General features: G+C 38.8%; 1 protein-coding gene across 2 annotated transcripts in view; it reads right to left on the reverse strand.

Moving 5' to 3' along the window:
* The window catches only part of TTBK2 (tau tubulin kinase 2), a 250573-nt gene that overhangs the window by 62171 nt on the left and 164057 nt on the right, over positions 1–24345 (reverse strand). For both annotated transcript variants that reach the window (XM_069105849.1, XM_069105850.1), the window contains 3 exons: positions 22749–22841; positions 21913–22038; positions 3935–4092 (listed from right to left, as the gene is read on the reverse strand). In XM_069105849.1, coding sequence (XP_068961950.1) covers positions 3935–4092; positions 21913–22038; positions 22749–22841 — 377 coding nt within the window. The remainder of the gene's footprint in view (positions 1–3934; positions 4093–21912; positions 22039–22748; positions 22842–24345) is intronic.

Raw genomic sequence — 24345 nt, forward strand, 5'->3', positions numbered from 1 at the left:
AAGAAAGAAAGAAAGAAAGAAAGAAAGAAAGAAAGAAAGAAAGAAAGGAAGAAAGAAAGGAAGGAAGGAAGGAAGGAAGGAAGGAAGGAAGGAAGGAAGGAAGGAAGGAAGGAAGGAAGGAAGAAAAAGAAAGAAAGAAAGAGAAGAAAGAAAATAGAAAGGAAGAAAAGAAAGAAGCCCAATATATTCCACTTTTTGCTCTCAAGGAACTTACAATCTCATAAGAAGGTTAGGATATGTACATAAATAGGTGTAATATGAGATAGAATGTGAAGAGGGAGATTTAAACTGAGGGAAGTAGAAAGATTGGTGATTATTATACTCTTCATTTTAATGTACCCTCTTCCACTTTTCTCTTTAATGTTTTCTCTCCCAAACTCTTATTCTTTTTCTATATATGTATGTATGTATATTTCCTTAGGAAGAAGTTCAATGTTATAAGGACAGCCTGGTTCCACTGTCTTTTTTTTCAATTTATTTTTTATATTTTCTCAATGTATTATTAATATCTGAATGTTGACAGAATTTTCTTACTGAGACCTTCTACTCTATCCTTTCATCACCTGAATTTCTAATAGCTTTAGACATCTGTATTTCTTCCCTCAATTTTCTTTTTCTTTCTTTCTTTTTTCCAAAAGAACCTCACCTCAATGGGAGGCGGAGCCATAATGGTGAGGTACAGGCTGGGACCAGCTTAACTCTCCTAACATTCCTACCCCAAAACACTTTAAAATAATGCTTCAAATAAAATGTTGGAGCTGCAGAGCCAACAGAAGGACAGAGTGGAAGATTCTTCCAGCCTAAGACAACGTAGGAGGTCCACAGGACAGGTCTGTGATAGCAGGCTGAGTGCAGACCTGGAGGACAGCAGGAGTACCAGTGCTGGGCCCCGGAGGTGGCCATAACAGCAGCAGCAGCCAAAGCTTTGGGAGCTTTCAGTCCAGTGATATTGAGGGGGGTCAGACAACTGGTCAGAATAGATTACAGAGGACTCTTTACTGGCGCTGGGTGCAACGGGCACGGAATGACAACTCTATTGCCCATACAGAGTTCTAGGACAGAGAGGAGCACTTGCGATTAGTCAGAAGGGAGCAGAGGCCGTGTTCACAGTTCTAGGGCTAAGAAGAGCACTAGCACTTGTGGTGCAGAGGAGCAGGGCCCTCCTGGGTAAAGACCAAAGCACTGACCAAAACAGAAGTGACCACATCTCATACCACCTTGGAAACACAAAAAACTTGCAGACTCCCAGAACTAACTCTTAAAACAGCAGCATGAAAAAGCCTGAAGTGTAGGACAGTGCTTCTCTACCCCTAGTTAAACAGAGCCTATCTTTAACATAAAGTGCAAAGTGAAGAAACGGTGTGAAGGAAATTAGCAAACAACAACTAAAGAATGTGACCATGAAAATTATGACAGTGGCAGGGAAGACTAAGACATACACTTTGAAGAAAACAGCTATAGCAAAGCCTCAAAGAAAAATACTAATTGGACCCAAGATCAGCAAGAATTCCAGGAAGAGTTAAAGAAAGAGATGAGCATTAGAGGAAACATTGAGAAAAGAAATGAGAGTGATGCAAGAAAATTGTGAAAAGACAACAGCTTGGGAAAAGAGGCACAAAAAACACTGAAAAACTATCACCTTAAAAAGTAGAATAGGCCAAATGGAAAAGGAGGTACAAAAATTCACTGAAAAAAATAATTCTTTAAAAATTAGAATTGGGCAAATGGAAGATAATGACTCCATGAGATGTCAAGAGACAATAGAACAAATTCAAAAGAATGAAAAACATAGAAGAAAATGTAAACTATCTCACTGGAAAACAACTGACCTAGAAAATAGATCAAGGAGAGATACATTAAGAATTACTGGATTTACCTGAAAGCCATGAGCAAAAAAAAGAGCCAAGATATCACCTTTCAAGAAATTATAAAAAAAAAATAAAATAAAGAAATTATCAAGAATCCACTAATCACTTGAAAGAGATCCCAAAACAAGAACTCCCAGGAATATTATAGCCAAATTCCAGAGCTCCCAGGTCAAGGACAAATGAAAAATGCAGGAGGGTATGAGGAAAAACAGGTAATATTAATGAATTACTGGTGGAGTTGTGAACTGGTCCAAACATTTTGGAGAACAATCTGGAACATTGCCCAAAGGGCTATAAAACTGTGCATGCCCTTTGATCCAGCAGCACCACTACTAGGTCTGTATCCTAAAAAGAGCAAAGGAAAAGGAAAAGGACCTATATGTACAAAAATATTTATGGCAGCTCTTTTTGTGGTGTCAAAGAATTGAAAATTGAGGGGAAATGGCTGAACAAGGTGTGATATATGACTGAGATGGAGTACTATTGTGCTATAAGAAATGACGAGTCTCAGAAAAAAAAATGGCAAGACCTCTATGAACTGATGCAAAGTGAAGAGAGAAGAACCAGAAGATCATTGTGTGCAGTAACAGCAATGTTGTAAGACTTGCCTATTCTGATCAATACAGTGATCCAAGACAATCCCAAAAGACTCATGATGAAAAAATGTTATCCACCTCCAGAGAGAGAACTGATGAACTCTGAATACCAACTTAAATATAATTCTCTTGTTTCATTTTTATTTTTTGTGATGTTACTAATATGGAAATATGTTTTGCATGATTTCACATGTATGCTTGATATATTATTTGTCCTTCTCAGTGCATGGGGCAGGAATCAGAGGGAGGGAGAGAATCTAGAGCTCATTTAAAAAGAAAAGAATGTAATAAATAAATAAATAATGAATATTTTAAAATAGAATAATATGAACCTGACAAACACCAGCAAACATGAACACTACTATACAGTAAAAAAAAAAGACCAGAATAAGAGGTATGTATGTGAAATCATGAGCCATGCCCACTTTTGACACTGATCAGAGAGTAACAGGGACAAGAGCACTAGAATAAGGATCAGAAGGCCGGAGTTCTAACCTCATCTCATGACTAACAAGCTGTGTGTCCTTGGACAAATTACTAAACCTCTATGGGCCTCAGTTCCTCATCTGTAAAATGGAAGGATTTGGACAAAGAGTTTTCATATTCTGTTCCAGTTTTGTGAGTCTACATGAATCCTCACTGATCTCAGTAATCTCTGAAGATTCCAAGTCTCAAACTCGCTTTAAAAAATGGGCATGAGGTGAAATGCAACTACTGAACCTATAAGTATAGCACTGCCTGAGCAAAGTAAGGGGAGGGCTTCTACCTACACAGGGTATTCCACAAACTTTGAGAGCCTGAAATTGCAACAAGACTTTTGGGACATAGCATTTCCTTTCACATGACTTTTAAAAATTATACAATGCCTAAAGAGGATTAAAAAAGAAAGATGAGAGAATGGTGATGACAAGAAAAATGGAAGAAGATTCATGTAGCAGAGTTATAGCAGAGAAGAGGGAAAAACAGAAAGAAAAAGAAGGCAGGGAAAACATCATAGACCAAAGACCAACTTATCTCCACCCTTCAAAAACCAAGCAGATTATTCTTAGAGGTCCCATGTGGCATTTGTGACCCTGATAACCAGCATCAATTACAATACATTAATATACAACTACTGCTTATTATACTCTCTAGTGACCTATAATGTTCCCTACAAGGTGTGAACCTGCCATAGCAAAGGTTCTTGCTCATTCTGAAGAATGCCTGGCAGGAGACTGAGAGAATCCTCAAATCATATAATCCCTTAACTCCCACTTCACAGGGCAGTCTATTGTCACTTTATTAGAAAAGCAGTATCAATCTAGGGAACAGAGAGGAAGAGTATTGAATTCAGGGAAATTCTGTTGCTTTTCTCCTATTTCTTGGCATAAGGGTCCCTGAAGAAAGAGTTTGGATGAACTACAGGGTGTTTCTGCTGCTGCTGAACAGTTTGGAGGTGACCCATCAAGGAACTAACTATTCAAGACATACCCAATTGCAGCTGGTGTCAGGCGAGTGTGTAACTGAGGGGTTGTGGAAGTAGTGGTTGTTGTTAGGGAGCCATCAGTCCCACTCTTCTCCCAGTCAAAAGGGTCACTCTCAATTACTCCAAAAGTCTTGATGCTGTTGTCAAACACGGACGTAAGCAGCTAAATCGGCATATGTAAAAAATAAGACAAAACAAAACACTGAATAAGCCAACAATAAATACAAAACTGCTTCAATTCTTTAAGGGAGCAAGCAAGAGAACAACACACTCATCATTTAGTTTTCCTCTAATATTTAATTTAAATAAAAATGTTCCCTATTGATCTTAATAATGAAAATACTTTTATTTCCTTAGATTAGGTTAATTCACAGACTTGGTCCAGAAACAAGTCTCAAACGCTTCAAGAGACCATTATCTCCTTTTTAAGATTAAAAAAAACCAAAACAAAACTTCTGATAGTAACCAATATTCTTAGGGCTATGTTTATTCTTTTTTCATATTCACTTCATTTACTGTCAGCATGCAGCCCAAAGACAAGTTGGATAGTCAACTTGTTATTCTTTCCTCTTATATGACATGAACAATCACATCTATTCTGATTCCTAAACCTATTCTTCATCTATTATTCTTTCCCTCCAGCATCTTTTCCTCTGAGTACAGTGGGCATTAGCAAGTGATAGAACAGGGCTCCTGAGCCCTCCTTTCTCTACCACATTTGGTAACTGCTCTTTTCTTTCTTTCTTCTAGTTTAAAAGTTCAACTTTTCTCCCTTCTCCATGAGCAACTGGTTGTGACCACATAGTATTTTTTCTTCTCCAGCAAGATTTGTACCTTTCTATCTTTACCCTTTATTTCACTTTTCATACTTTGATCACTTCTCAGGTTAATGCCTGCCAACTCTGTCAAAAATATCGGCTGTAGATTCGTTTGACTTTCTGATTTTGTGGTTTCTCTTTTAAAATTTCTTCAATGCTCTTCTAACACAATACACACATGTGTACATGTGTGTATGTATATATGTATATGCACATATGTGTGCATGTATATGTGTGTATATATTACATATATAAATTATATATATATATATATAAATTTTTTTCTGTTAGGATCAAACTTCTAGTTTTCAAGGCCTTACTTAGTCTCTATCTTTACCTTCTGCAACAACTCCCTACCTTTCTCTTCCCTGACTCCAGACTGGTGCTACTTTTCTAATAAAGGGATACTCTAATCCATCCTAAACACAACAGTGATAATAACTTTTAAAAATTCATTCATGTAATTCCCTGGTTAACTAAGCTATCATAAATACTTATAGTCTCACATTGAAATAACAGCCTAACATTCAAAGAATGGGACATCTCTTCTGCTCCAATCCCACTCTTCACCTTGGAAAACATATTGATATGTTTCTCTAAATTTAGGTAAACATTCAGTAGTCTTCTGAAGATGCTGGCTACAAACCTGCCCAAGTCTCTTCCTATCCTTTAAAACAAAGAAAAAAAGAAAAAAAAACCCTTTCACTTCACCTTGCCATCCCAATCTATAAAAGTTCTCTTGTTCACAGTCAAAATTTTAGAAATATTAGTCTATCTCCAGTTCTTCATTCCTGCTAATATTCCTGTCTCTTCCAATCTGAATTCCAGTTCCCTCTTTTAAATGAAACCATGCTCTCCAAAATTAACACTGATTTCTTAAGTATTAAATTTGATGACCTTTAGTCAGGTCAAGAATAAAGAGAAGAGGGGCAGCTAGGTAGCGCAGCGAATAGAGCACTGGCCCTGGAGCCAGGAGGACCTCAGTTCAAATCTGACCTCAGACACTTAACAGTTACTATCTGTGTGACCTTGGACAAGTAACTTAACCCCAGTTGCTCTGCCTTCTCCCCTCCAAAATGCAAAAAAAAAAAAAAGAATAAGGAGAAGGAGAAGGAGAGAAGGAAGAAAAAGAAGAGGAGGGAGAGAGTACAGAATGGGAAAGGGTACAAGATAGTGTTGAAGGGCAGTCATGGTTAAGGGATAGGACATGGGTAATTAATCAATAAAAGAAATCAAGGAGGAGACACACTGGAGGAAAACTAGGGAAGAACAATGTCATGGAGGCCAAGGAGAAGAGAGTATCCAGGAGGAAGGAACTATGATTTTCCCAACAAGCCACCCTCTTCCTCAACTTCTTGACACAAGACATTCCATCTCCTGACTGAGCATTTCACTAGCTGTCCTCAATGCTTGGAATTCTCTTGCTCCTCATCTCTGCTTCTTATCTTTTAAATCTCAGCTAAAGTTCTACCTTCTTCAAGAAGCCTTTCTCATCCTACTAAATATTAGTACCTTCCCTTTAATATCACATATGATTTATCATCTTATTTCTGCATTGGTATTTACATGTTGTCTTCCCCTATTAGATTGTGAGCACCATTGCAGCAAGGGCTGTTTTTGCCTTTCTTCGCTTCCCCAGAACTGAGGATAATGCCTGGAACGTTAGGCACTTAGTAAATGCTTAATGACTTACACTGGTTTCACACAAATCTTCTTTCTGTGCTCTTCTTTGTACATGTTTAAGTGCTCATGCTTATGGTGTTTGTCAAGTTCAGAATAATGAAAAAGAATAATGCTTTTCAAAATCAAAGAATCATAAAGATTGTAAAAGAGTCTTTTGTTCAGATACAGTTTTGGATTAGATGAATTCTGAGGTCCTCTCCATCACTAAGGTTTTATAATTCTGTCTACCACAAAGTCTTTTAGCCCAATCTTTTGGGTGAGATGAGATCATCTAGTCTACAACATCCCTGAGCAATGTCACATGGATTCTGCTTAAATACCTTAAATAACAGTTACCTACAAAGAGTTGACAGAACCAATGCATCTATAAACCATATAACTGCTTAGATTCAGTCTATTCAATTCTTCAACATATTTTCCTCTCCAATAGCAATTATGCTTGGGATTAGAGAGCAGAGAGAATGGGAATTATTAGAGCCCTAGGCATAGTGCTTCACATCTTTAGTATAAGGGAAAAATCAATAGCTGTATCATATTCACTCATTTGGAATCCCACTTTATCCTTACAAGGAAAGTGAAGACAAAGACATGTCCTTGAAATAACAGGAACAATTTGTAATTTGAGATCCCAAGGTCTTGTAGAGGATTTAGGCTCCTGAATTTCTTGGATAATAATAAGAAAATCAATTAATCAATAAAGCATTTAAACAGAACAACAGAGTAGCCATGCTATCTTGTTTGGTGCATTTAAGAAGCAGATACTGAAAGATAGCCCCACCTTCCAAACACTATTTTGCATAGTCAGAGAGAAATATTTTTCATTGCACTTATGCTTTGCATGCTAAGACATAGCAACAAGAAGGGAAAAAGAAAATCTCATACTGGGATTACAAGTTAAAGAAAGAATGGAATTATAACTACTCTTATCATTCTTAAATGTCAAGGAAACTATGGTAACTAGCACCTGACAGGCTAGTGCAGGGGTGGGGAACCTGCTACTTCAAGGTGACATGTAGTCTTCTAGGTCCTCAAGTGTGGTCCTTTGACTGAATCCAAACTTCACAGAACAAATCCCCTTAATAAAAGGATTTATTCTGTAAAACTTGGGCTCAGTCAAAAGGCTGCAACCAAGAACCTAGAGGGCCACATGTGGCCTTGAGACCACAGGTTTCCCACCCCCTGGCTGGTACCTTAAGGAACCATAACAGGCCACTGTACTTGGTACCAGTGCCAATTAACACTGTTCTTTCTGTGGTGTTCCAAGTCATCTCCTCCACCAACTGGTCAGACTCTGAACCTTATGAAATCTGTCAGAAGTTGCCTCAAGAAATCTACTCTGATGCCCTGTAGACCAAGAGTTCCTCAGAAGGGTTCCATGAAGTCCTCTTGACCAGTGGTATCAAACTCAAACAGAAATAGATCCCAGCAGACCCTACATTGACTTAGAAAACCACAAATTATGTGTCCATGTTTTATTGTATTTTTATTGATTTTGTTAAACATTTCCCAGTTACATTTAAATTAGCTTCTGGAGATGCTTGAGAGTTTTGTGGGCTGTAACTGATACCTCTGCTCTAGATCAACTCTATCTTGGATTAAACTATGGATCAACTCTTGGCTGTGGACCCCATGGGATCACTTGGATTCAAATGTGCATTCCTGAGGTACCCTGAATAACTATACTTTTTGACTGATATCTACTTTTTAGAACAAACATATGATGGATATCCCACACAATCAATCCCCAGGTTGCTTAGGGTCTAGTAATAGAAATCAGGGAACTTTATAGTGTTACAAGAAAGGTGAGAAAGTATGAGCTGTGTTTGGACCAAAGATAAGACTAGAATGAACCCAGACTGAGGGGGACCTTGAACACCAGGTTAAGGAGAGTGGATTTTATTCAGTAGTCAACAGATAAATTCTGAATGTTTGTGACAGGAAAGTGTTATATTCAAAGCTGGGCTAAAGGAAAATGGATTTGGCAGCAGTGTTTAATATGGTTTGGGGCAGAGGAGAAAGTAGAGACAAATATCAATTCAGAGGTATTAACAGTAATCTAGGAAACAAATAATGAGAATCTGAACTAGGGTTGAAGCAGGGATAATGGGAAAAAGGGATCGAAGCAAAAGACATTTCAGATGTAATATCAATGAGGATTTTATTGGTGACAGGTTGACTATGGGAGTAAAAAGGGCACAGGAGTAAATGGAGGCTATATAGATTTCAAACTATTATGGTGATGGGAATTCGAAGATCTTCCCTGCCCCCAGGCTGAATGTAATCACTCGGAGCCTGTGGTGGGAGAAGTTTGCCAAAGGGTGGAGCAGGGTCCACAGGAAGTGGGGAGTCAGAGCAGCTAGATGGTAGGATGGAGAGGACAGCAGGCAAGCAGACAGCTAGGCTTGTGAGTGTTGGTTTGTGGGAAGGCTAAAGGACGGTGTAGCTTTCTATGGTGTTATGGTGTATTAACCTCTTTGCTACTATGATGGATTTGGCTTTCTGGTTTGGGGATTTGGTTTTCTGGTATCTGAATAAATATTTTGCTTCTGTCTTCTATATGGAGAGTCTGTTATATTTTGTGATTGAGAACTACACCTGCCTATTTACAATTGCCATCAGCACTGTGAATATTGCATTGGTGCTACACAAACCTATATCAGTTAGAGGATAGTACTGCTGTTAATAAAATTAGAGGTATCAGAAAAATAATAATAGACTTAGAGGTAGCAATTTGGGGGATAAGAATAATAAATAAATAAACAACAAAAATAGTATTTATACAAAACTTTAAAAGTTTCTAAAGTACTTTGTAAACATTTCATATAATACTCATAAGGGTGCTGCAGGTATTATTATTATCCCCACTTTGCAGATGAGGAAACTGAGGCAGACAAGCAGTCAAATGACTTGCCTAGGATCATACACCTAGTGTCTGATTTGAACTCAAGTCTTCTGACTCCACATCCAGTGCTCCATCCTCTGCAACACCTAGCTGCCACATCATTAAAAGATGAGGCTCAAATTAAGTTTTTGGACATGATAACCTTCAGATGCTGGTAGGACATATAGTGAAGAAAGTCCAACATGCGGTTGGATTCACTTAAAATACTCACGTTGAGTTCTATGTGTTCTTTCCTCTAGTCTTACAAATGTAAATAAGATTCTCTACAAAGAGGCCTCTATTGTTTGTTTGTTTTTTTCTTGCTTTCTGGAGGGTGGAAAGCAGGGCAATTGGGGTTAAGTGACTTGCCCAAGGTCACAAGGCTAGTAAGTGTTAAGTGTCTAAGGCTGGATTTGAACTCAGATCCTCCTGACTCCAGGGCCAGTGCTCTATTCACTGTGTCACCTAGATGCCCCAACTCTATTGTTTCTAATAAGCAAAGTAATCACAGATGCAGATCGCATGTGGATCTTGGGTATCATCTAGTTCAGTCCCCTCATTTTACAGATGAGGAAGGCAAACTACATAGTAATTTCAAAAACTGAATTGGGGACTGGGCTTCTCTCAGCAATGCAAGGTTATAAGACAACTCCAAAAGACTCATGATGTAAAGAGATATCCACATGCAGAGAAAGAATTACAGAATCTAAATATAAATTAAAGCAAACTACTTGCTCTCTCTCTTTTTTCTTCTCTCTTTTTCTTGTTTTGTTTTGTTTCCTCTTTCTCACTTTTCACCCCATTGGTTATAATCCTTCTTTACAACCTGACTAATGTTTAACGTGAAGGTATTTGTAGATCCTATATTTGATTGCATGCCACCATGGGGCGGGGGAGGGAGGGAGAAGATTGAGAAAGTTTGAAACTCAAGGGACTGTGGAACTGAATGTTGTAAACTAAAAGTAAATAAATAAATTTTTAAAATGAATTAGGGGGGCGGCCAGGTGGCTCAGTGAGTAAGAGCACCGGTTCCAGTGTTGGGACGACCTGGAGATCGAATCCCGGGCTCAGACACTCAGCACCACACCCAGAAACAACTGGCCGTGTAACCTTGAGCAAGTTACTTAAACCCAATTGCTTAAAAAAAAAATGAATTGGGGTTCTATTAAGAGATGGTCTAAAGAAAGCAATTATTAGAAAGTTGAATTCCTTTTTTAAAGAAGACTACATCAAAATCAATAAGAAATTAAAGGCCAAAAGGTACAAGAAAAAAATTGAATAGACCATAAAAAAGGTCTGGTCTTGGATCAAACACTGTTGTCCTTTGCACTCAAAAATAATGCTAATAATAATTGTCTGAAAAGACCAAGTTATAACTCTTGTCTCTTTTGCCTCTTTTTGTATCCTCAGAATTTAGCACAGTGCCTGGCACATACTAGGTGCTTCATGTTTATTGATAACTTATAGGTTCTTTCTATACTACACACACAAAAAGACTATCCTTTTTGCAATCATTATTTGTAGAATTTAATGTTCCTTATATTGATGTTCTTCCTGATGCCTTCACCCAAAGTTAGAGTATTGCTGATAATTATGTTAGAATACTATAATGGCAAGCAAAGAAGCACTTAGCACCTTGTTTTAGCCCCTTGTGATCTGACACAACAGGAAGGATGGGACAGGAAAGAAACCACTATATAAAAGGAGGAGCACAAGCTGGGACAGAGCAGAACTGAGAAGGAGAACACTTGTGGTGGCCAGCACTCTGTTTGTCTGCTCTGTCTGTGTTGATTTGTGTTTGCTACTTTGTCAGAAACATTCTGTCTGTTGTTTGTGTTACTTTGTCAGATCTGTCTGCTGATAGAGGATGTTGCTGTTGTTACAGAAGCCCTGGGACCTTACTGATGGCTCAGAAGCCCTGAAAGAGGATTTTCTTGCTGTCTGTTTCCAGAAGTCCTGGAGGAGGGTTTTACTGATGTTTTCAAAGGTCCTGGGACTAATACTGATGATTTGTGTTGATTTCTCAGACCTTGTTTGTGAGTCTGTGTTGATTTCAAAGGCAGAAAGTGAATTGATGATGGTGCTGGCAATGTGAATGAAGGCTGTTTTGCCTCTGTTAAGCTTTGTCTTCCCAGAAACAGAAACTGTGAAGAATTTGAGGTGGACTGATGTGGAACGGGAGCTGGACAAGGAACTGGATGAGGAGCTGAGAGCTGCCTCCCTGTGAATCCAGGTGACACCTGGGTGAATTCAGGCGAGAGCTGGGACCATGGGAGAGGAACAACGGAATCTGGGGACTAACCTCGAGCCAACAAGAAAGGATCTTTCCTTGGGCACTTAGTGCTGACAGACAAGATCATGATTTACTGTGACCTAGGGGTGGGAGAACTTTGTACTTTGTACCCGTTAAGGATGATTGGAAACTAGTCTCCAATCAAGAAAGAAGACTTTCTGACTAAGAGATTAAGACACTGTGACCTAGGGGCGGGAGACCTTTGTATTTTGTGTCCTGAATGATATCTTTTGTTTAAAACTATGTGGCCACTTTAGTGATAAGTTGTTATATGATATCATTGTGAATGCTGTACTTTGGTTTCTGTGATTGTTTTGCTTTAGTTTACTGCTGAGTAAATAGAGAGATCACTAGACTATGTAATCAGAACCTTAAAGCTATTCACAGCAGCAGTCCTCTGGAGAGCTGCTTGTGCTTGGCTTTACAAATACTTACTACTGTTGCATTTCAATAAACCTCAAAAACACTATACCATTTCATGTTGTATATCCATGCAGTCTTTTTTTTTAATTTTTCAAATGCTTTATTAACTTATGATTTACATCATTCATTTCCTTCCACCAGATATTGAGTTACAAATTTTCTCCCCATTTTTTCCCCTACCCACTGCCCCAAAATAGCAGTCCCACAGGATATCCCCTCCTCCAATCTGCTCTCTCCCATGTCTTCTCCCATACCCCTGTGACTTTCCAGTAGGATACGGTGGATTTCTATGCCCCATCGCCTGTATATCTTATTTCCCAGGCACATGTAAAATAATATTGATAATAGTATAGGTAAGGGAATTAAAGGAAGAAATGGATAGAAAAACTATACTAGTGGGGGACCTTAATCTCTCCCTCTCTGAACTTGATAAATCCAACCTCAAAATAAACAAGAAAGAAGTTAAGGAGGTGAACTGAATTTTAGAGAGGGTAGGTATGATAGATCTCTGGAGAAAACTGAATGGGGATAAAAAGGAATATACCTTCTTCTCAGCGGTACATGGCACATACACAAAAATCGACCATATACTAGGACATAAAAACCTTACAATTCAGTGCAGAAAGGCAGAAATATGAAATGTATCATTCTCAGATCATGATGTAATAAAAATCATATGCAATAAAGGGCCATGGAAAGACAGACTAAAAACTAATAAGAAACTAAATAATTTAATCCTAAAGAATGAGTGGGTCAAACAAGAAATCATAGAAACAATCAGTAACTTCATTCAAGAGAATGACAATAATGAGACAACATAGCAAAATTTGTGGGATGCAGCAAAGGCGGTTCTTAGGGGAAGTTTTATATCCCTGAGTGCATACATGAATAAATTAAAGAAACGCAAAATGGATAACTTTGATTACATGAAACTGAAAAGCTTCTATATAAACAAAGCCAATGTAACCAAGATTAAGAGGGAAGTGGGAAATTGGGAAATAATTTTTACAACCAATGTCTCTGATAAAGGCCTCATTAATAAAATATACAGAGAATTGAGCCAAATCTATAAGAATGCAAGTCATTCCCAAATTGATAAATGATCAAAGGATATGAAGAGACAGCTCTCAGAGGAAGAAATTAAAGATATCTACAAGCATATGAAAAAATGTTCTAAATCACTATTGATTAGAGAAATGCAAATCAAAACAACTCTGAGGTACCACATCTCACTGGTCAGATTGGCTAAGATGACAAAACAGGAAAATGATAAATGCTGGAGAAGATGTGAAAAATTGGAACACTAATACATTACTGGTGGAGATGTGAACTGATCCAACTATTCTGTAGAGCAATCAGGAACTATACCCAAAGGGCTATAAGTAACTTCATATCCTTTGACCCAGCAATACCACTTCTAAGGCTATATCCCAAAGAGATCATAGAAGTGGGAGGAAGATCCATGTGTGCAAAAATATTTATAGCAGCTCTTTTTGTGGTGGAAAAGAATTTGTAATTAAGGGGATGCCCCATCAATTGGGGAATGGCTAAACAAGTTATGGTATATGAATGTAATGGAATACTACTGCGCCATAAGAAATGAAGAGCAGATGGACTTCATATCTACCTGGAGAGGCTTATATGAACTGATGCTGAGTGAGAAGAGCAGAACCAGGAAAAATTTGTATGCAATTACAGATACAATGTGTGTGTGATTACCAACTTTGATAGACTGGACTGTTCTCAGAAACGCAGGGCTATAAGTAAACTCCAAAAGACTCATGATGGAGAGAGATGTCACCATTCAGAGAAAGAACCAGAAAGAACAGAGTCTGAATGCAGATTGAAGCAAATTACCTGCTCTCTTTCTTTTTCTTGTTTGGTTTGGTTACCTCTTTCCCATTGTTCATTCCATCCAATACAATCCTTCTTTGTAACCTGACCAATGTCTAATATGAAAGTATCTGCAGATCCTATACCTGATTGTATGCTGCCATTGGGGCAAGGGGGGAAGAAAATTTGAAACTCAAAGAACTGGGGAACTGAATCTTGTAAACTCAAAGTAAATGAACAAATTAATAAAGACAAAAAAAAAGTAAAAAAAAAAAAAAGAAGTTGTCAGGTCTTACACGATCCTGACTATATTTCTTTGGTACTAGAAACCTTTCTTTATGGCTCATTGCAGTATTTTTTTTTTCATATGAAAAGCTCAGGATTTTATTTTGATCTTCTTGAGACTTTTCTTTCTTTGGTTTCTTAAAGGAGGCAATCAATGGATTTTTCTACTAATTTAATTTTGCTCTCTGGTTCTAATAGATCAGGGCAGGTTTTATTTATAATTTCTTACAATATGGTATCTAATTTTAAAAAAATATTATGGTTTTCACAGAGCATAATGACTCTCAAATTACTTCTCCTTGTCTTGTTTTCTAAGTCAGTTATATTTGATAGTAGATACCTTATGTTTTCTTCTGATTTTTCAATCTCTTGATTTTATTCCAATATTTCTTGATGTCTCAAGTACTTACCGGTTTCTGTTTCATTTACTGTAATTTTCAGGGAGTTTGTTATTTGAGTAAAGTTTGCCACTTTATCTTTTAAGCTATTAATTCTCCTCTTTTTAATTTTATGTTTATTTTTAGTTTACGTCATTCATTTCCACAAGATTTTGAGTTATAAATTTTCTCTCTGTCTTTCCCCTACCTACCACCACAAAATAGTGATCCCACTGTATACCCCCTCCCCCAATCTGCTCTCTCCTATATCTTCCCCCATTCCCCCTCCGACTTTCCAGTAGGGCAAAATGGATCTCTATACACCAGTGCCTGTATATCTTATTTCCCAGTTGCATGTAAAAGAAAATAATATTTTTTTAAACATTTGATTTTAAAACTTTGAATTCTAGATTCTTTCCCTTCCTCCCTTGTTAACCTACCTTTACTGGGAAGATAAGCAATTCAATACAGGTTGTAATGTGTAACTACACAGAACATTTCCATAGTGAAATGTGAATTTCATAATTCCACAGTGAAATTGTGAGACTGACTATACTTCCCTCCATCCTATCCTGTCCCCCACTTGTTCTATTCTCTACTTTGACCCCGTCCCATTACAAAAGTGTGTGCTTCCAAATTCCCTCCCCCCCCAAAGTGCCCTCCCATCCATCATCCCCCCTCTCATCCCCTTTCCCCCTACTCTTCTGTAGGGCTAAATACCCTATTTAGTGTGTATGTCATTCCCTCCCTAAGCCAAATTCAATGAGAGTAAGGTTGACTCATTCTCTTTTGCCTTCCTGTTCTTCCCCTCCATTGTAACAGTTTTCCCTTGCCTCTTTTATATGAGATAATTTACCCCATTCTGTCTCTCCCCATATCCTCTTGTTACATTTCTCTCTCACCTCTCAATTTTACCTTTTAAGTATCATCCCTTCCTATTCAATTGATCCTCTGCCCTCTATGTATACCTGTATACATATATACACACACTCACAAATGTATTCATACGCCCATGTACCCTCCCATATAGACATACACACACAATTATATACCCTTCAACTATCCTCATACTGAAAAAAGTTTCATAAGTTATAATAATCATTTTTTCCACATAGGAATGTAAATAGTTCAACTTTGATAAGTTCCATATACCCTCCTATATAGACATATATATATATATATTTTTTTTTTTCTATTCCCTTCAACTACTGAGAAAAGTTTCATAAGTTACAATTATTGTTTTTCCATGTAGGAATGTTAATAGTTCAACTTTGATAAGTTCCTTATGATTTCTTTTCCCTGTTTTATCTTTTCATGCTTCTCTTGCTTCTTGTATCTGAATGTCAAATTTTCTATTCAACTCTGGTTTTTTCAGCAAGAATACTTGAAAGTCCTCTATTCCACTGAATGACCATATTTTTCCCCTGAAAGATGATACTCAGTTTTGCTGGGTAGGTGATTTTTGGTTTTAATCCCAGCTCCTTTGACCTCCAGAATATCTTATTCCAAGCCCTTCGATCCCTCAGTGTAGAAGGTGCCAGATCCTGGGTTATTCTGATTGTGTTTCCACAATATTCAAATTGTTTCTTCCTGGCTGCTTGTAATATTCTCTCCTTAATCTGGGTATTCCGGAACCTGGCTATAATATTCCTAGGAGTTTTCTTTTTGGGATCTTTCTCAGGAGGTGATCAGTGGATTCTTTCAACTTCCATTTTGCCCTCTGGTTCTAAAACATCAGGGCAGTTTTCTTTGAGAACTTCCTGGAGGATGATTTCTAGGTTCTTACTTTGATCATGGCTTTCAGGTAGTCCAATAATTTTTAAATTATCTCTCCTGGATCTATTTTCCAGGTCAGTGGTTTTTCCCATGAGATATTTCACATTGCCTTCTATTCTTTCATTTGTTTGGATCTGTTTAACAGCATCTTGATTTCTCATAAAGTCATTAGCTTCCATTTGCTCCAATCTAATTCTGAAGCTTGAGCTTTTGAGATTCTTTTTCCATCTGGCAAATTCGGCTTTTTAAGGCATTCTTTTCCTCATTGCCTTTTTGAGCCTCTTTTGCCATTTGAGTTAGTCTGTTTTTTAAGGTGTTATTTTCCTCAGGCTGTTGACTCTCATTTCATAATTTTCTTGCATTGTTCTCATTTCTTTTCCCAATTTTTCCTCCACTTCTCTTATCTGCTTCTTAAGGTCCTCTATGGCCTGTAACCAGCTGGTATTTTCCTTTGAAGCTTTTGGTGCAGGAGTTCTGACTTCACTGTCTTCCTCCTGTTCCATGCTTTGCTCCTTTTTGTCCCCAAAATAGGAGTCTAATGTTGGAATCTTCTGTCTGCTTTGTTTCCTTTGCCTGGTCATGTCACCCCTCAGTCACTTGACCCCTGGCCTTTTTGCCACAGTAGGACTCTGCCACCAGACGGGAGCTTTTGTCCCAAATGCTGGGGTTTTCTCAGCTGCCGGAGGTATTAGTTGGGTGCCCTCTCTGAGGTCTCCACATGCTCTGGCAAGCTGTACACACACCCCAGGACCTCCACCCTAGACTGCAATCCAGATCTAAGAAGGTTAAAGCAAGAGTGATTACCCCTCAGACTGGTACTTGGTCCCCTTATACTCTGCAGTCCAGGAGCTGAAACTGCCACATGGCGCTGGCTGGCTGTGCTGGTGTCTCAGTCCCACTTCCTGGGTCCCAAAGTCTTTCGCATGTGTTGATAAATCTGGAAACGGCCACAGCTACTGCTGATCTGGAGTCCCTCTGGCCGGGGTTGGGCTCGGCTCCCAGAGCTCTTCGCTGGCCAATTCCTGCTGGCCTGCTGGGCTGTCCTCAGTAGCTTCTCTGTGTCATTTTATGGGTTCTGCAGCTCCAAAGTTTGTTTAGAGTTCCCCTTTTTACATGGATAGGGGAAGGTGGAAGCTGGAGCAGCAAGGAGGTCCTGCTTCTACTCTGCCATCTTGACTCTGCCCCCCTGTTGACTCTCTTTTAATGATTTTTTTGCATCATTCTCATTTCTCTTCCCAATTTTCCCTCCACTTCTTTTTTTTTTCTTTTTGGGGGGCAATTGGGGTTAAGCGACTTGCCCAAAGCCACACAGCTAGTAAGTGTGTCAAGTGTCTGAGGCTGGATTTGAACTCAGGTCCTCCTGACTCCAGGGCCCGTGCTCTATTCACTGCGCCACCTAGCTGCCTCAAATTAGATGGCCTCTTTTTTTCTTTTGGAGGGCAGTTGGGTTAAGTGACTTGCCCAAAGTCACACAGCTAAGTGCCACCTAGCCACCCCACCTCCACTTCTCTTATTTGGTTTTCAAAATCCTTCTTAAGCTTCTCTACGGCCTTTAACCAGTTTATATTTTTCTTGGAAGCTTTTGGTACAGGAGTTCTGACTTCGTTTTCTTCCTCCTGTTCCATGTTTTGATCCTTTTTTAAATATTTATTATTAATTTATAACATTATATTTAATAAGCCAGCCATTCTAAGGACCTGCCATCCTTCTTGGTTTAATTTTTTTTATCAGTCTTGATTATTGGATGGCATATTTCCTAGATGTTTCATTCAGCAAAAAATTTTAAGCTCTAGAATGCTAATTAAGAAATATCTAGGGGGCAGCTAGGTGGTACAGTGAATAGCACACTGGACCCTGGGATCAGGAGGACCTCAGTTCAAGTCTGGCCTCAGACACTTGACACTCTTACTAGCCGTGTGGCCTTGGGCAAGTCACTTAACCCCAACTGCCCTTCCCTCCCCCCTCCAAAAAGCAAAAAAAAAAAATCTATTGCAGGTTGGTATGTGATATTACTCCACATTTCACTTAGAACTTTAGGAGTAGGTTATTTTTTTCAAGTTGCTAAGGTTCTACTGACTAATTTTCCTTTTCTATTGCTAACATGCAATTTCAATTTAAGTCCCATGGTAATAGATCACCAGTCACGTTCATCCAGTCTCACCAAATGCCCCAAACACAACTTCCCAAATATTCTCATCTACTATGATCACTCCTACCCTTTTCCTTTCCCATTCCAAATGAATTCACCATGACAGTAAGCCAGTCTATAAGTATTTATCAAGCACCTATTATGTGGCACGCACTATGCTAATCACTAGGGATACAAAGAAAGGTCAAAGGACAGCCCCAGTCCTCAAGAAGCTCACAACATGAAAGACATGAGAGACAATATGAAAACAAGTAGCAATGAGCAAGAAAAATATAGGATAAACTGGGAGATGATCAGCAGAGGAAAGGTACCGGTATTAAGGCCGATAATGAAAGCCTTCTTGCAGAAGGTGAAATTTCATCTGGGACTTGAAAGAAGCTAGGAGACAGAGATGAGAAGGCAGAGAATTTCAGGCATTGACACAACCAGTGAAAATAAGAAGAACGTGTAGATGAAGTGTCTCGTACGGGGTAAGCAAGAAGGCAGCTTTTGCTGGATTGTAGATTACATGGAGTGGAGAAGGGGTAAGAAGAATGGAAAGGTAGGAAAGGTTATAAAGGTTGTGAAGGCTAAACAGAATTTTATGTTGGATCCTGAAGGTGAAAGGGAGTCACTGCAATTTATTATTTTGGTGGGGGAGAAGAGAGGTATGTGACACGGTTAGACTTGAACTTTAGGGAGAATAATTTGAAAGCTTAGTGGAGGATGAACTGAAGTGGAAATAGATTTGAAGTAGGGAGACCAGTCCAGTTCATAGTCCATGCGTGAAGTGATGAGGGCCTGTACCAGGGCGGTGGCAGCATCAGAGAAGAGAAAAGGGGGAATACAAGAGATGTAAGGAAAACAAAACTGACAAGCCTTAGCAATAGATTAGATTGGGGCAGGGCAGAGAGAATAAGGAGTCAAGGATGACACCTAGGTTGTAACCTGGGTAACTGGGAAGGTGGGGATGTCCTGGATAGTAAAAAGGAAGTCTGGAAGAGGAAATAGTTTGGAGAGAAAGATAATGAGTTCAATTTTGGTCATGTTGAATTTAAGATGTCTACAGGACATCCAGTTAGCTTTGTCCTATAGACAACTGGAGATTCAAGGTTAAGAGAAAGGTTAAGGCTGGATAAGCCACTCTGGGAATCATTGACAGAGATGATAACTGAATCCATGGGAGCTGGTGACATGACCAAGTAAAACAGTATAAAGGGAGAAAAGCCTCATATAATTATACTAGCCTTTATACTCTTCTTTTAGAACCTTCACTCTATTCTTAATTGCCTTAGGAAATTATAAACAATATTCCCTTGACCTTGATTTAAATGAAACCTGTCCTTCCACTCTTTTCTAAATCCTCTGTAACCTGGCTTCTGACTTCTTCAAATGAAACAGCCCTCTCCAGAGGTACCAATGATCTCTATATTGCCAAAGCTAATGGTCTTTTTCTCAGGCCTCACCTTCCCTGTCCCCTCTGCAGCACAGAAATGATTACTTTTCCTCCTGGATATCCTTTCTTTTCTAGATTTTTGTTTTGTTTTGTTTTGGAGGGGGGAAGGCAGGGCAATTGGGGTTAAGTGACTTGCTCAAGATCACACAGCTAGTAAGTGTTAAGCATCTAAGGCCGGATTTGAACTCAGGTCCTCCTGACTCCAGGACCGGTACTCTATTCAATGCACCACCTAGCTGCCCCACCTTCAGTGTTATTCTTGACTCCTCACTTTCTCTTGGCCCACATATACATATAGTTGTCAAATATTGTCATTTCTGCCTTCACAACAACTCTCATATACATCTCAACTCATACTGCCAAAACTGCAGTTCAGGTTGTCATCATCTTTTTCCTGAACATCCTGAACATGTCAACATCTCTTTCCTATTATAACAGTCTAATACTTGGGCTCTCTGTTTCACCTCTCTCTCCCACTCCAATCCATCCTTCCCAAATCTACAAAAATGATTTTATTAGTACAGTGTAACCATGTCATCTTCCTGTTCAGTGAGCTCCAGTGGTTCCCTGTTACCTCTAAATCTTTTCACAATAAGGCCCTTTTCTACAATTCTAGTTACGATGTAGCCACTTGCAGTTCCTCAAAGATGCTGATCCATTTTCCATCTCTGTGTCTGTAGTGGCTGTACCACATGCCTAAAATATTCTGTTCCATCACCTCCACCTTTAGGTTTTCTGAGCTTCCTTCAAGACTCAGCTCAAGTCTTGATCGGAAGGCAAGAAGCCTTTCCTATGTATGTATCTGGGTTATTTACCTGTATCTCCCCCATCAGAATGCATACTCCTTAAGCTTAAGGGTAAGGTCTGTTTTTTCACCTTTCTTTATATCACCAACTCTTAGTAAAGTTTCTGGCACACAGCAAGAACTTAAAAAATGTGAAGTGATGAGTTGACTGATTATTAACCCCCTTTCCTCCTTTAAGAGAGGTCACAGATCAGGTGGGAATTTCATTTTTTTCCCCTAGAATACAACCATTCAACAAACAAAAAATATATATACACAGAAACATAAAGTCATGGACTCAGCCTTTAAGGCCACACACTTAGTAACTGTCATCTGGCTTTACAGGTTGTTTACATTTCTTCCAGAAACTGTAATTTTCTCAAGAAAAGCAATTACAGCGTACAATTAGATTAACATTACTATGGGTGCAAAATATTATTATCAGGTTTTTTTCTAGACAAAGATAATGACATTTTTTACTTTAATCAGGTCTCAAGGGTATTTCTAATTAACAATGTGAGCAAATCTATATTACTCACTTAAGTTTTTGTCCTGTTCTTTGCACATGAATATATAACATCATACTACATATAGCAGAACACATGCCTGGAATAATTTTTCCAACACTGGTAACAGATTTGCATTAAACTATTTACATTCACTCATTTCTCCCTCTTACCAACAGAATTCATCTGTAAGACAGCTGGTTAGGGGTGCAATCTGTGGCCAAACATAACCCAAGTCTTATAGGAAATGAACTCCTGACCTCATTAACTCCATCTTTTAAGCAACTGAAGCAAACTGGTCACAGACAGGATGGAGCCAGTAATCTTCACCAACTATCCCATAACATATGTATAAACAATATGCAGCTCTCAGGTCCTTGGCAGGTACATAATACAGCTGGACAGTGACCCCAACTGAACAAAAGAACCAAATGATCTGTACTTAGGCATACTGTCAGCAGTTCTATATAACTCATCTAGCATACCATGCACAATACAATCTGTATCATAATAAATTACAAATCCAGAAGTGTGATGAAGCATTTCAAGCAGAGAGGGAATAAAACCCCATTACTATTAGATTAGACAGTTGAATACACTATATTCCTCAAAAGACACTAAAATAGACTTATATGACATCATGGTCAACAACAAATACCATCAAAGTTACAATGCCTAGATACTGAGGTCAAAACGGAGAGAACAAAGACAGTCCATAAACAAGGAAAATGAATGCTTACCTGGTAATCAGGTTTGGTAAAATAATCTAAAGAGGAGATATGGTCCAGAAAGATGCTGAATTCTGTAGGGAGATGTTTCAACATAAGTCTGTGGTCATATCTCTCCTTAATAGAACCCACTTGCTCCTAGGGAAATGATGAAAGAAGAAACCAAAGTAAATTTCTCTAATCAATTACACACTCAGAGCTTCTCTGTGATATTCTCAAGGGTATATATGCTAAGGATTTAGACCATACATAGATAATTAAGGGCAAAGTAAGACTAGGGATCTTTACATTAATGTACTTTTTTTTCTTTTTTAAATTACAATGCAGAACCAAAAGGTTAAATCCTTTTGTATGTCTTGTAGATACAATAACGCTGCTTGCACTACTAAATACAGAGTTCTGCACCAGGTGAATTTATAGCTTTCAAGAAGAAAGAATAGAAATCACTTTAAATCTGGCCTAATTTCCTCTATCAACATAGAAAGAAGTATCTATATTTTCATGGCTCTCATTTCAAACAATATCAGAATCTAATAAGGCAAATGAGCTGTTTAGAAATCAAACAACAAAGGAGGACAGCAAATATAAAAGCTACTGGTTCAGAGGGAAAGCTAGAAATCACCTCAGATGAATTAGCAGCCTATAAAGTGATATTTGTTCTACATACGCTCATTTTAAAAGTCATAATTTGAACCCCAATATCAACTCATCAGAGAGGGACAATAATGGACAACAGTGAACCTCTCCCCAGTTTTTAATGAATTGAGGCTATTTTTCAGGAAGATGTTTACCTGGGAGAAAATCACCTCTTTCCACCCAACCATCAACATAACAATTTCTAAATTCACCTTGTCTTTTATTTTTCTCCAAGGCAGTTGTCCAACTACGAATTCCACCAACATGTAGAACAAAGACCAAAGATCATCATGTCTTCCCATTTCCTAAGTAAAACAAAGCAGGATTTTGTCACATTGAGTTACTGCTAATCTTCATGGCTTTTTTTTTATAAATATAAATGTGTAATTTGGTGCTGAAAAGCACTAAATATTCACTCATTAGTATGTACAGCAAAAATCCCTGAGAATTTAATAAATTTTTAGGGTTGGAAAGGAACTTAGAGATCATGCAGCCCAACCCCCCTTGTTTTACAGATGAGGCCCAGAAAGGTGAAGTGTCTTTCCACTAAGGGTGGAAGAGGCTGAACATGGTGCTGGGCTTGGGTGCTTCCAATCAGAACTGACTAAACAGCAAAAGCACCAGGAAGGAAGCTGGGCCAGCTGTCCTGGAGAAGCTGTCTGTACTGAGTCAGATGATCCATGGGGTAAACAGGCCAAATGCAGGGAAGGTGAGCTTCCGACAGGGTAAACAAGCTCCCTGGCAGTCCCAAGGTGCCTCCCCGCCACCCCAGTCACTTGACAATAGCTCTCCAAGTGTACAGAGGTGAGTGGAGGCAGCTCTGCCTAGGCGGGTCCCTCCTCTAGAGGGGGAAAGCATCTTCTGAGTGAGTCTGATCCAGAGCAGGGGAAGAAAGCAGCTAAGAGTCACCAGGGTAAATTAATCCTGTAACTTCTCATGAGCTAATGAACAAATAGATCCTCTGGACTGGAGAAACTTGCTTCTCTGAGAAGTTCTTAAGAAGCCAGAATTGTAGCTTGGCAGGCTTTGTCCATTTCATGATACAATGCCACCTTATGATACTGTCATGCAAGAAGAGGCACAGAGCCTCCATTTCTGTTGCTACCTTAAGGAAGTGCCTGATCCTCTGCCAACCAGGAATAGAGCCTCACACCTCTTCCCTTTCACCTTTTTCAACAAAACCCCAAGCCAACCCTTAGCAGCTCCCCCCAGGTCAGCCTTTGAGTCTCCCACCCAAAGCTCCAGATAGAAGTGTCACCTAGTGACATGGGGGCTGCTCAAAGGTATCAAAGAATAGTGATCACTGGTCATTGTTTGAGAGAAGTTCAAAGAACCAAATAAGAACTCCAAGGCTGAATAATCTAAGGAACTAAGATACTTGTTGAATCTCACTAAATCTTTTTCTGGGTGATGGTGAGAGGGGGTCAGATGTATGATTTTATTACTATTGGGAATTTCTAGGTTGGAAACTCCTTCCTCTCATGCAGATCAATGATTCACCTATGACTAGACTGAAAACTTTGTGAAGGCAGAAACTGTTTTTTGCCTTTCTTTGTATTTCCAGTGCTTAGCACAGTGCCTGGCATGCATTAGGCATTTAATGAAGACTTGCCCACAGTCACACAGCTAATATGTGTCAGAGGCAGAATTTAAAGCTGACTCTGGAGTCAGCCTTCTATTCATGATACCAGCCAACTCTCAGACTGCCTAAAAACTTCAATTAAATTCCTCACAAAATTAGGTGACAAATATATCTCAAGGTATTATCTGGAGCAATTTCCAAGTTCAGAAAAATACCCATTTTAAAAA

This window comes from Petaurus breviceps, unplaced genomic scaffold (assembly GCF_028583685.1).
Source record: "Petaurus breviceps papuanus isolate PSGF00001 unplaced genomic scaffold, PetGlider_PUasm1.0 77, whole genome shotgun sequence".
In the NCBI taxonomy this organism is placed as follows: Eukaryota; Metazoa; Chordata; class Mammalia; order Diprotodontia; family Petauridae; genus Petaurus; species Petaurus breviceps.